At 42.1% G+C, this 14,430-nt stretch overlaps 1 protein-coding gene across 1 annotated transcript in view; it reads left to right on the top strand.

Moving 5' to 3' along the window:
- Nucleotides 1–7,879, top strand: part of areg (amphiregulin) — a 17,332-nt gene extending 9,453 nt beyond the window's left edge. The window contains exons 5-6 of the mRNA XM_036936479.1: nt 6,164–6,270; nt 7,457–7,879. Coding sequence (XP_036792374.1) covers nt 6,164–6,260 — 97 coding nt within the window. The 3' untranslated portion in view covers nt 6,261–6,270; nt 7,457–7,879. The remainder of the gene's footprint in view (nt 1–6,163; nt 6,271–7,456) is intronic.
- Nucleotides 7,880–14,430: the final 6,551 nt, after the last annotated feature.

Genomic DNA, 14,430 nt, shown 5'->3' with positions numbered 1-14,430 from the left:
TAGGAACAGTGGGTTTAACTGGTCTAGGAACAGTGGGGTTAACTGGTCTAGGAACAGTGGGTTAACTGGTCTAGGAACAGTGGGGTTAACTGGTCTAGGAACAGTGGGTTAACTGGTCTAGGAACAGTGGGGTTAACTGGTCTAGGAACAGTGGGTTAACTGGTCTAGGAACAGTGGGTTAACTGGTCTAGGAACAGTGGGTTAACTGGTCTAGGAACAGTGGGTTAACTGGTCTAGGAACAGTGGGTTAACTGCCTGTTCAGGGGCAGAATGACAGATTTGTACCTTGTCAGCTGGGGGGGTTTAAACTTGCAACCTTCCGGTTTACTAGCCCAACGCTCTAACCACCAGGCTACCCTGCGGCTAGAAGCGATATGTGTTAATTGTGGGGGTGCCCATGGGGCTGGGGATCAGAAGGATCCGGAGAGAGAGAGAGAGAGAGGCACCGGGGTTGAGGTCGATGTATTCCGGTGTGTAACGGATGTGAAACGGCTAGCTTAGTTAGCGGTGGTTCGAGCTAAATAGCGTTTCAATCAGTGACGTCACTTGCTCTGAGACCTTGAAGTAGTGGTTCCCCTTTGCTCTGCAAGGGCCGCGGCTTTTGTAGAGCGATGGGTAACGATGCTTTGTGGTTGACTGTTGTTGATGTGTGCAGAGGGTCCCTGGTTCGCGCCCGGGTATGGGGACGAGGGGACGGTCTAAAGTTATACTGTTACAGAGGCAGTGAAGAAAGTAGAGGAAGATGAGTCAAGACAGGGAAGGATCCCGAGAGGAGTGGTGTGAGTAATAGATCTCTATCAGTACAGAGGGATTGGCCCGACGAGTGATATACTGTATGCTTCAGTAAGATTTTTTGTTTGTTTGTTTTGGCGTTCATAGCAATGGTGAGTAATTGCACTGCCGGGATGGAACGTAAAGTTGCAGAAAATAGAGGTTGTGTTGACAACCGCTGAGGTTGTGTTGGCAGCCGCTGAGGTTGTGTTGGCAGCCGCTGAGGTTGTGGTGGCAGCCGCTGAGGTTGTGGTGGCAGCCGCTGAGGTTGTGGTGGCAGCCGCTGAGGTTGTGGTGGCAGCCGCTGAAGTTGTGGTAGCAGCCGCTGAGGTTGTGGTGGCAGCCGCTGAGATTGTGGTGGCAGCCGCTGAGGTTGTGGTAGCAGCCGCTGAGGTTGTGGTGGCAGCCGCTGAGGTTGTGGTGGAACTGAGAAATGTTTGGGTGTACGAGATTTGACCTCAGAAGAGTTACAGGGTTTGTTGAGTGTTGGTGTCCCGTTCCGTCCTTTCAGGATGTTGGCCTGAGGTCGGACTAGGTAGGTTTAAATAGTGGAGTAGGGTGGTGTGTTTTAAATGAGTGTACGGTTAGACGGCAGGGTATTTGTTGGTGTCCCGTTCCGTCCTTTCAGGATGTTGGCCTGAGGTCGGACTAGGTAGGTTTAAATAGTGGAGTAGGGTGGTGTGTTTTAAATGAGTGTACGGTTAGACGGCAGGGTATTTGTTGATTCATTTGACTTTTTTTTCAAGCAAAGTACAAGGTAGTTATACTCCAGCCTAGTAGGGGGCAGTAATGCCACATTTATTGGATGCCAACTACCATTAAACCTCATGGAAGAAGTCTTCCCTTGTTAGTAGTAGCAAGCTGACAGCCTGGATAGCTTTTAGCCTGATCTGCAGACAGTGAGTATAGACCTAATACAACCATAACACAACGTTAATATAACCATAACACAACATTAACACAACCATAACACAATGTGTATTCAACCATAACAAAACGTTAATACAACCATAACACAACGTTAATACAACCATAACACAATGTTTATATGGCACAATGTTAATACAACCATAACACAACGTTAACACAACCGTAACACAATGTTTATATGGCACAATGTTAATACAACCATAACACAACATTAACACAACCATAACACAATGTGTATTCAACCATAACAAAACGTTAATACAACCATAACACAATGTTAATACAACCATAACAGCCATAACACAACCCAAACGTACTGCTCATGACCTGTGCACAGTAAGTAACAATGACACAACGTTAACTCAACCACGACACAACCCAAACGTACTGTTCATGATGCAACCATAACACAACATTAACACAATGTAAACACAACACGAATACGACCATAACACACCTTTAACACAATGGTAGTGACACGAACACTCCAAAACGCCCCCCCCCCCCCCTTTAACTCAGGGTAACGCATCATTGAAACACCTGCACACATCCTCAACAAACCCTTATACACCCCCTCGCCCACGCTGACATACCTTGATACTGCTCATGACTATATCAAGGCAATACCTTTTATGACTATGAGAAATCATATATTTACTTGGACATAGACGATGCCTGATGAACACAAAGGTGGACTCAGCGCACACACACACACACACACACACACACACACACACACACACACACACACACACACACACACACACACACACACACACACACACACACACCACACCTTATCAATCAGTAACCCCGTTATGTCATTTACGAGAAATGTCTAAATGAGGGACAAAGTCAACAGTCCAAGTCAGAGCAGATATGATACATGGGCCTGGGATTCCTCATAATGGCCTGCAGTTTGTACTGTTCAGAGAGCAGTTTGTACTGTTCAGAGGGCAGTTTGTACTGTTCAGAGAGCAGTTTGTACTGTTCAGAGAGCAGTTTGTACTGTTCAGAGAGCAGTTTGTACTGTTCAGAGAGCAGTGGTCTGGTTCAGATAGGAGAGGGCAGTGGTCTGGTTCAGATAGGAGAGAGCAGTGGTCTGGTTCAGATAGGAGAGAGCAGTGGTCTGGTTCAGATAGGAGAGAGCAGTGGTCTGGTTCAGATAGGAGAGAGCAGTGGTCTGGTTCAGATAGGAGAGAGCAGTGGTCTGGTTCAGATAGGAGAGGGGCAGTGGTCTGGTTCAGATAGGATTCATTTCATGAAGCTCTCAACAAACAGTTATTGTGCTGAAGTTGCTTCCAGAGGCAGTTTGTAACTCAGTAGTGAGTGTTGCAACCAAGGACACTCGGCGGTCCCAATCTGCAAGCTTCTGCGGCCTACCACTTCATGGGTGAGCCGTTGTTTCTCCTAAACATTTCCACTTCACAATAACAGAACTTGCAGTTGACAATGGCAGCTCTAGCAGAGCAAAAATTTGACAAACTGACTTGTTGGAAAGGTGGCATCCTAGGACGGTGCCACATTAAAAGTCATTGAGCTCTTCAGTAAGGCCATTCTACTGCCAATGTTTGTCTATGGAGATTGCATGACTGTGTGCTCGATTTATATACACCTGTCAGCAACGGGTGTGGTTGAATTTAAAAGCAAAATGTATTTAACCTTCATTTAACTAGGCAAGTCAGTTATGAACAAATTCTTACTTAAAATCATGGCCAACCTGGGAATAAACCTTAATTCCACATACTTTTGTACATATAGTGTATACACATCAACACCCCCCCCCCCCTTCAACCGTGAAAAACCCAGCAGCGTTGCAGTTCTTGACACAAACCTGTGCACCTGGCACCTACTACCACACCCTGTTCAAAGTCACTTAAATCTTTTGTCTTGCCCATTCACCCTCTGAATGGAACACATACACAATCCATGTCTCAATTGTCTCAAGGCTTAAAAATCCTTCTTTAACCCGTCTCCTCCCCTTCATCTACACAGATGGATTTAACAGGTGACCTCAATAAGGGATCATAGCTTTCACCTGGATTCACCTGGTCAGTCTGTGTCATGGGAAGAGCAGGTGTTCCTAATGTTTTGTCCCCTCAGTGTATATACTCCCCTTGATTCATGCCCATTGATTGAAAGACAGGAAGGTGATTATTGCACGAGTGAGCCAATAGGTTCATCAGCAACCGTGGTGGAATTGCCATGCTCATAGGCTGAGACGTGACGCTATGCTGATGAGGTAACATTATAGACACTACCATAGATACCTGCTATGCTGATGAGGTAACATTATGCTGATGAGGTAACATTATGCTGATGAGGTAACATTATAGACACTACCATAGATACCTGCTATGCTGATGAGGTAACATTATAGACACTACCATAGATACCTGCTATGCTGATGAGGTAACATTATGCTGATGAGGTAACATTTATACTGATGAGGTAACATTATAGACACTACCATAGATACCTGCTATGCTGATGAGGTAACATTATGCTGATGAGGTAACATTATGCTGATGAGGTAACATTATAGACACTACCATAGATACCTGCTATGCTGATGAGGTAACACTATAGACACTACCATAGATACCTGCTATGCTGATGAGGTAACATTATGCTGATGAGGTAACATTTATACTGATGAGGTAACATTATAGACACTACCATAGATACCTGCTATGCTGATGAGGTAACATTATGCTGATGAGGTAACATTACGCTGATGAGGTAACATTATAGACACTACCATAGATACCTGCTATGCTGATGAGGTAACATTATGCTGATGAGGTAACATTATGCTGATTAGGTAACATTATGCTGATGAGGTAACATTTATACTGATGAGGTAACATTATAGACACTACCATAGATACCTGCTATGCTGATGAGGTAACATTATGCTGATGAGGTAACATTATAGACACTACCATAGATACCTGCTATGCTGATGAGGTAACACTATGGACACTACCATAGATACCTGCTATGCTGATGAGGTAACATTATAGACACTACCATAGATACCTGCTATGCTGATGAGGTAACATTATGCTGATGAGGTACCATTATGCTGATGAGGTAACATTATGCTGATGAGGTAACATTTATACTGATGAGGTAACATTATAGACACTACCATAGATACCTGCTATGCTGATGAGGTAACATTATGCTGATGAGGTACCATTATGCTGATGAGGTAACATTATGCTGATGAGGTAACATTTATACTGATGAGGTAACATTATGCTGATGAGGTAACATTTATACTGATGAGGTAACATTATAGACACTACCATAGATACCTGCTATGCTGATGAGGTAACATTATGCTGATGAGGTAACATTTATACTGATGAGGTAACATTATGCTGATGAGGTAACATTATGCTGATGAGGTAACATTATACTGATGAGGTAACATTATGCTGATGAGGTAACATTTATACTGATGAGGTAACATTATGCTGATGAGTGAGATAGGAAGCAATGTGAATTATATGAGTTTACTAGATTAATGACAAGTGACAATTCATTCAGACCAGCTTTTTACTGATTGAACTTTCATAATCTACGTTATGTTGTTACCTATAAGACTAATTGGTTTTTGACAATGTAGCTAAAGACATGAGTGATAGCAGAGCCATATACAGTAGAAACCTATTGTATTAGACAAGCAAAAAATATATACAGTTAATGTAAGCTAACCACGGGTAATAATGAGCCCATGTTCATCTGAATCGATTTTACAGTCAACTGTGTGGTGCTGGAATACTGGACTCTGCTAGGATGCTGTGGTAGTGTAGTGGAATTGATTTCTGAATCCTGCTAGGATGCTGTGGTAGTGTAGTGGAATTGATTTCTGAATCCTGCTAGGATGCTGTGGTAGTGTAGTGGAATTGACTTCTGAATCCTGCTAGGATGCTGTGGTAGTGTAGTGGAATTGATTTCTGAATCCTGCTAGGATGCTGTGGTAGTGTAGTGGAATTGATTTCTGAATCCTGCTAGGATGCTGTGGTAGTGTAGTGGAATTGATTTCTGAATCCTGCTAGGATGCTGTGATAGTGTAGTGGATGTGAAACCAGCCCATGTTGCCTGGGGTGGCAGGTAGCCTAGTGGTTAGAGTGTTGGGCCAGTAACTGAAAGGTTGATAGGATCGAATCCCCAAGCTGACAAGGTATAAATCTGTCACTCTACCCCTGAGCACACCAATTAACACACTGTTCTCCGGTAGACTGTCACTGTAAATAACAATTTGTTCTTTAACTGACTTGCCTAGTTAAATAAAAACCATGGTGTGATTCACATTCCCTAAAATCTAAAACTAACTGAATGAAAAACTTGGTCTCTTTGAATGCTGTTGTGCAATTCAAGCTCCATTTGTGGCAGAACGGATTGCACGCTATAAGAGTAAACTCCCTCTCTCTGTGCGTCTGTCTGCCAGTTACAGGACACATAAGAACTTCCTGGTTGCCTACCTGGCCTCCAGCAGTGAGAAGCAACAGCTCCAGAAGACCACACCCTGTGACATCACGGTGTGACCATCAGCAGGTAAGACACACACACCTGTTGAGACTGCAACAAACCGCATTCAGGTGCGTTTGTGTGTGTGTGTGTGTGTGTGTGTGTGTGTGTGTGTGTGTGTGTGTGTGTGTGTGTGTGTGTGTGCGTGCGTAGGTGGGTGGGAGTGTGAATTGCGTCACATGAGGAGGTGTAAGAATGCAGTATTAGACTGGATTACTGGTGATGTCTCATAACCCCACACACACACGCACACACACGCGCGCGCGCACGCACGCACACGCACACACACGGACACTTGCACACACACACACACACACACACACACACACACGCACGCTTGCCCACACACACACACACACACACACGTACACTTGCACACACACACACACACACACACACACACACACACACACACACACACACACACACACACACACACACACACACACACACACACACACACATGCTCTCGCACACATGAATGTCTAAGTCACTGTGACCTCACACACATAAATCCCTTCAGTTAAACAAACTGGCCTTTCAGCATTCTCCTCATGCATGTCTGTTAAAACACGAATTAAAGGCTCCGTCTTGCTTTAGACTGGTCTCTGGTACCTGGTCTCTGGACCATGATGTCCCAAAGCCTTCACATTCTTTACCCAGATTTTCCTGTCAGACTTGGATTGAAACTGTCGACCCTCAGGTTGCTGGACCATCTCTCTAACCTCCTGGCTAACATACCTGGCTAACCTCCTGGCTAACATACCTGGCTAACCTCCTGGCTAACATACCTGGCTAACCTCCTGGCGAACATACCTGTATATCCTCCTGGCTAACATACCTGGCTATCCTCCTGGCTAACCTCCTGGCTAACATACCTGTCTAATCTCCTGACTAACATACCTGTCTAATCTCCTGACTAACATACCTGTCTAACCTCTTGACTAACCTCATGGCTAACATACCTCTCTAACCTCCTGTCTATCCTCCTGGCTATCCTTCTGGCTAACCTCCTGGCTAACATACCTGTCTAACCTCCTGGCTAACCTCCTGGCTAACATACCTGTCTAACATACCTGTCTATCCTCCTGGCTAACCTCCTGGCTAACCTCCTGTCTAACATACCTGTCTAACCTCCTGGAAGTCTTTATTACTGGCAATTGGTCAATTCAACAGCTAAATACTGACAATTTGCTCTCTTCTCTTACTCTAGAGAACTTAAAGGTCTGGAACCATAATTTAGAACCATGAGAACCGAGACAATCAGAGGAGAACCGGTGCTGACTCCTGCCCAGCGGAGTGATCTACTGAACGGACACTACAACTCCAGATAGTAGAGCGTTCTGTAGAAGAACCAGCGTAGAACCGTCTTGAAGAACCACATAGAACTGCCTTGTTGTTTATTTATTTGATTTGACTTATTTATTGAGGACAGAGCTTTCTTTTGACTGGTGTTGTGTTAGATGTGATTGGACCGTGATGTTGAGCATACCGTCCAATCATTTCACTACTAAGTTATTGCTTATTTATTGCCTTGCGTCTCCTAGGAAACAACAGAGAGATACGGCTATCGATAATCCTGGACATAGATGGAATCTATCGGTTCACTAATAAAGTCCTTCAGTGTTATAAGAAACGTCTTTATGTGTGTTTGTGTGTCAACATGCGTGGGTGTATGTGGGTGAGTCCTGTACCCAAACATAGATACACAGTAAAATGTCAGAGGGAGAGAGAGAGAATAACTCCGACAAAGAACCTCAGCACATAGTTCTAATATTTAATTCTCTCTCTTTGTCTCTCTCTGTGATGTCACAAAGGGATGGAATGCATTATTTATGACATCACCGAAGTAGGATTTTAAAACGGAATGGAACACTCCGAAGCATCTGATAGGTTCCGCAAACCATAGCATCATAGTTCTCGTATATTCTCCTGGGAGTGGATCTGGAACAAAGTGACATGAGTTGAATGAAAGGATTGGAACCATCATAAAGATACAAAGAAAATTGAAGCAATCTTGCGTAGGTCACTTTCCGTGCTCTTTCTATGGTATATTAATCATTATCCTTTATCTCATTCTGGAGCCAACCAAAACTATGGAAGTTGAAATGATAGAGAAGAAGCATCATAATCATCAAGATAGTCTGATCTTTATGGTTCATAAACTCAGTTCATGTGTAATGCCATCATCCGCGAGGAGATCAAATACTAAGTTCATACATAAAGACAGAAAATAAAAACATAAGTTGATTTGGGATCAATCTCCTTGTCCCTCCCTCCCTCCCTCCCTCCCTCCCTCCCTCCCTCCCTCCCTCCCTCCCTCCCTCCCTCCCTCCCTCCCTCCCAGCTCTCTTTCTCTCTCTGTTGTTCCCTCTGTTTTCCTGTTCACATGCAGACCTCTCTGTTACCATGGTGCAGAGCTGTTTTGAATGGCAGAATAACGCCCATTGCGGATTGAATGAATGAGCACAAATAGCTATGTGTGTTTGAGTTAGGAGAGAGGGAGTGACTGGGCTATTCTGAGCTACAACAATAAGCAGGTCAGACGTGCTTGGGAGACACGTACACGCTGCGGTATGTAAACAGAGAGGTGCCTCTAATTACAAGGCTAACATCAACGGAACAAAAAGAACAGACTAACCCTGAAATGTAGTTTAGACTTATCAAGCAAGCCCAGCCACTTCACTCGGAGCAAAGACTAGCTATTAGTTGAAGTCGAAGTACGAAGTCATGAATGTTCACCTCATATGTTCACCTTTATGTTCATCTCATAAAGGCGTTATGAAGTGGATACGAATTTGTTACTAAGTCAAGCGATTCCCAAACTTGGGCGTCGGGGCCCCATGAGCGGTCACCTGAAATTAAAAATGTGGTCCCCTGAGAAAAATCTATAATCTTATCAAACAAATGAAGAACATGTTTTCTCTCCTCAGATGAGTATAGCATACAACCTTTAAGCATCAACTAACACTATTAGAATGTTCTTTCTGGTCAATATTATCTGTTGAGACAGCCTGCAGGAGTAAATATGTTGAGTGAATACTGTATGCTGAGTGAATATGTTGAGTGAATATGTTGAGTGAATACAGTATGTTGAGTGAATATGTTGAGTGAATATGTTGAGTGAATATGTTGAGTGAATACAGTATGTTGAGTGAATATATTGAGTAAATATATTGAGTGAATATATTGAGTGAATATGTTGAGTGAATACAGTATGTTGAGTGAATACAGTATGTTGAGTGAATATATTGAGTAAATATGTTGAGTGAATATGTTGAGTGAATACAGTATGTTGAGTAAATATATTGAGTAAATATATTGAGTGAATATGCTGAGTGAATACAGTATGTTGAGTGAATATGTTGAGTGAATATGTTGAGTGAATATATTGAGTGAATATGTTGAGTGAATACAGTATGTTGAGTGAATATATTGAGTGAATATATTGAGTAAATATATTGAGTGAATATGTTGAGTGAATACAGTATGTTGAGTGAATATATTGAGTGAATATATTGAGTAAATATATTGAGTGAATATGTTGAGTGAATATATTGAGTGAATATGTTGAGTGAATACAGTATGTTGAGTGAATATGTTGAGTGAATATGTTGAGTGAATATATTGAGTGAATACAGTATGTTGAGTGAATATGTTGAGTGAATATGTTGAGTGAATATGTTGAGTGAATACAGTATGTTGAGTGAATATGTTGAGTGAATATGTTGAGTGAATACAGTATGTTGAGTGAATACAGTATGTTGAGTGAATACAGTATGTTGAGTGAATATGTTGAGTGAATATGTTGAGTGAATATATTGAGTGAATATGTTGAGTGAATACAGTATGTTGAGTGAATATATTGAGTGAATATATTGAGTAAATATATTGAGTGAATATGTTGAGTGAATATGTTGAGTGAATACAGTATGTTGAGTGACTACAGTATGTTGAGTGAATATATTGAGTGAACATATTGAGTAAATATATTGAGTGAATATGTTGAGTGAATACAGTATGTTGAGTGAATATATTGAGTGAATATATTGAGTAAATATATTGAGTGAATATGTTGAGTGAATACAGTATGTTGAGTGAATACATTATGTTGAGTGAATATATTGAGTGAATATATTGAGTAAATATATTGAGTGAATATGTTGAGTGAATACAGTATGTTGAGTGACTACAGTATGTTGAGTGAATATATTGAGTGAACATATTGAGTAAATATATTGAGTGAATATGTTGAGTGAATACAGTATGTTGAGTGAATATATTGAGTGAATACATTATGTTGAGTGAATATGTTGAGTGAATACTGTATGTTGAGTGAATATGTTGAGTGAATATGTTGAGTGAATACAGTATGTTGAGTGAATATGTTGAGTGAATACAGTATGTTGAGTGAATATATTGAGTGAATACATTATGTTGAGTGAATATGTTGAGTGAATACAGTATGTTGAGTGAATACAATATGTTGAGTGAATATATTGAGTGAATATATTGAGTAAATATATTGAGTGAATATGTTGAGTGAATACAGTATGTTGAGTGAATACAGTATGTTGAGTGAATATATTGAGTGAATATGTTGAGTGAATATGTTGAGTGAATACAGTATGTTGAGTGACTACAGTATGTTGAGTGAATACAGTATGTTGAGTGAATATATTGAGTGAATATGTTGAGTGAATATGTTGAGTGAATACAGTATGTTGAGTGAATACTGTATGTTGAGTGAATATATTGAGTGAATATGTTGAGTGAATATGTTGAGTGAATATATTGAGTGAATACAGTATGTTGAGTGAATATATTGAGTAAATATATTGAGTGAATATGTTGAGTGAAAACAGTATGTTGAGTGAATATATTGAGTGAACATGTTGAGTGAATATGTTGAGTGAATATGTTGAGTGAATACTGTATGTTGAGTGAATATATTGAGTGAATATATTGAGTAAATATATTGAGTGAATATGTTGAGTGAATATGTTGAGTGAGTACTGTATGTTGAGTCAAATCAAATCAAATGTATTTATATAGCCCTTCGTACATCAGCTGATATCTCAAAGTGCTGTACAGAAACCCAGCCTAAAACCCCAAACAGCAAGCAATGCAGGTGTAGAAGCACGTTGGCTAGGAAAAACTCCCTAGAAAGGCCAAAACCTAGGAAGAAACCTAGAGAGGAACCAGGCTATGTGGGGTGGCCAGTCCTCTGTGCCGGGTGGAGATTATAACAGAACATGGCCAAGATGTTCAAATGTTCATAAATGACCAGCATGGTCCAATAATAATAAGGCAGAACAGTTTAAACTGGAGCAGCAGCACGGCCAGGTGGACTGGGGACAGCAAGGAGTCATCATGTCAGGTAGTCCTGAGGCAAGGTCCTAGGGCTCAGGTCCTCCGAGAGAGAGAAAGAAAGAGAGAATTAGAGAACGCACACTTAAATTCACAAAGGACACCGAATAGGACAGGACAAGTACTCCAGATATAACAAACTGACCCTAGCCCCCCGACACATAAACTACTGCAGCATAAATACTGGAGGCTGAGACAGGAGGGAATATGTTGAGTGAATACTGTATGTTGAGTGAATATATTGAGGGAATATGAACACACCTGGTGTCCCCTGCATTTCCTAGTGTCAATTTGAGGTTGTGTGCACTGCAGAAAGGGTTTGGGAACCACTGTATGAAGCCTTATAAGGTCTATTAAACGCTGTATCATCTCATGACCATATTTGGACTGCTGTTTTATTGTGCTGTCTTTTACTGACCCATGTCACACAGTGTGCAAAATGTGTGTGCGTGCGTGTGTGCGTGTGCGTTCGTGTGTGTGTGTGTGCATATGTGTGATCTACCAAGATAAGACTGGGCAGACTAACTGGGGGAAAGGTGAGTGCAGGTGAGTGTGGCTACAAGGATTTACTCACATGATGCAACCTGTCAGCCAGTCAGTTGGCCCGTCAGCCTGTCAGTTGGCCATTCAGTCAGCCAGTCTGTCAGTCAGCCAGTCTGTCAGGCAGTCTGTCAGTCAGTCAGTCAGTTAGACAATATGCCAGTCAGCCAGCCAGTCAGTCAGTTAATCAGTCAGTCGGTCAGTCAGTCAGTCAGTTAATCAGTCAGTCGGTCAGTCAGTAAGTCAGTCAGTTAATAAGTCAGTCAGTCAGTTAGTCGGCCAGTCAGTCAGGCAGTCAGTCTGTCAGTCAGCCAGTCATCCAGCCAGTCAGCCAGTCTGTCAGTCAGCCAGTTTGCCAGTCTGTCAGGCAGCCAGCCAGCCAGCCAGTCAGTCAGTCAGTCTGCCAGTTGGCCATTCAGTCAGCCAGTCTGTCAGTCATCCAGTCTGTCAGCCAGTCAGCCAGTCTGTCAGTCAGCCATTCAGTTAGCCAAATATGTCAGTCAGCCAGTCAGCCAGTCTGTCAGTCAGCCAGTTTGCCAGTCAGCCAGTCTGTCAGGCAGTCAGCCAGTCAGCCAGTCAGTCAGGTACTGTAAACATGGGACCACACACACACACACACATGTGCTTTTCCATGTGCATGGTGCTACTTCTAGCCTGCTAGCCAAGATGTTAGCCAGTCATGCTAGCTCTTAATGTTGTATACCATGTGCCTCGTTTAGGATGGCCTGTATACACTGAACAAAAATATAAACACAACATATAAAGTGTTGGTCATATGTTTCATGAGCTGAAATAGAAGATCCACAAAATGTTCCATACGCACAAAAAAAAGTATTTCTCTCAAATTTTGTGCACAAATTTGTTTACATCCCTGTTAGTAAGTATTTCTCCTTTGCCAAGATAATCCATCCACCTGACAGGTGTGGCATATCAATAGCTGATTAAACAGCATGATCATTACACAGGGGACAATAAAATGCCACTCTTAAAATGTGCCGTTTTGTCACACAACACAATGCCACAGATGCCTCAAGCTTTGAGGGAGTGTGCAACTGTCACGCTGATGACAGCAGGAATGTCCACCAGAGCTGTTGCCAGAGAATGTAATGTTTATTTCTCTACCATAAACCGCCTCCAACTTGGTTTTGGAGAATTTTGGCAGTACGTCCAACCAGCCTCACAACCGCAGACCGCCTGTAAGGCGTTGTGTTGGGCAAGCGGTTTGCTGATGTCAAAGATGTGAATAGAATTCCCAATGGTGGCAGTGGGGTTATGGTATGGGCAGGCATGAACTACAGACAATGAACACAATTTCATTTTTTCGATAGCAATTTGAATGCGCAGCGACATCGTGACAAGTTCTCGAGGCCCATTGTAATGCATAGCCCCATGTCGCAAGGATCTGTACACAAAATGTCCCAGTTCGTCCATGGACTGCATATCATTGAGCATGTTTGGGATGCTCTGGATCGACGTGTAATACAGCTGGCTTCATATCCAGCAACTTCGCACAGCCATTGAAGAGGAGTGGGATAACCTTCCACAGGCCACAATCAACAGCATTGATCAACTCTATGTGAAAGAGAACTGTCACGCAGCATGAGGCAATTGGTGGTCCCACCAGATAATCTGTGACCAACAGATGCATATCTGTATTCTCAGTCATGTGAAATCCATATACTAGGGCCTAATGAATTTATTTCAATTGACTGATTTCCTTACAACTCAGTAAAATCGTATAAATTGTTGTATGTATATACAGTATGCAATAATCATATGGTCTGTGTATGCATATCTTCATGCTTATTGATATTTACAACCTTTGTGTAGCTTCTGTCACGATTGTTGTATGAAGTGGACCAAAGGGCAGCGTGGTATGAATGCATCATTTTATTGAATGACGAAAAACACGACGCACTTTTGAAATGCACAGCAACAGAATTCAGAACATGGGCCGTTCTTACAGTGTTCTCCCTGTACACCAAGTCAGAACCGTAGGATAAATAAAGGGGGCATATAGGCAGACAATGAAAGCTCTTACAATATTCGATGATGACATTTCTCTAAAACTGGCTATAGGCTACATGTGCACCACCAAGTCAGAACAGTAGGTAAAATTAAGAGGGGGAAAAGGGACATGTTAGGGTGAGGCACACGGGATACTAACAGCTTACTACACAACATACACTTAGTATTACTTTCTTAGCTACAGTGTACATATCTCGCTGGCATATTACATAATTTATGCAGCAGTGTACAAGACATTTATGGACTCAC

The sequence above is a fragment of the Oncorhynchus mykiss genome, chromosome 11 (assembly GCF_013265735.2).
Source record: "Oncorhynchus mykiss isolate Arlee chromosome 11, USDA_OmykA_1.1, whole genome shotgun sequence".
Lineage (NCBI taxonomy): Eukaryota > Metazoa > Chordata > Actinopteri > Salmoniformes > Salmonidae > Oncorhynchus > Oncorhynchus mykiss.
The sequence above is the reverse complement of the archived record's forward strand: the minus strand, read 5'-3'. Positions and strand labels throughout refer to the sequence as shown.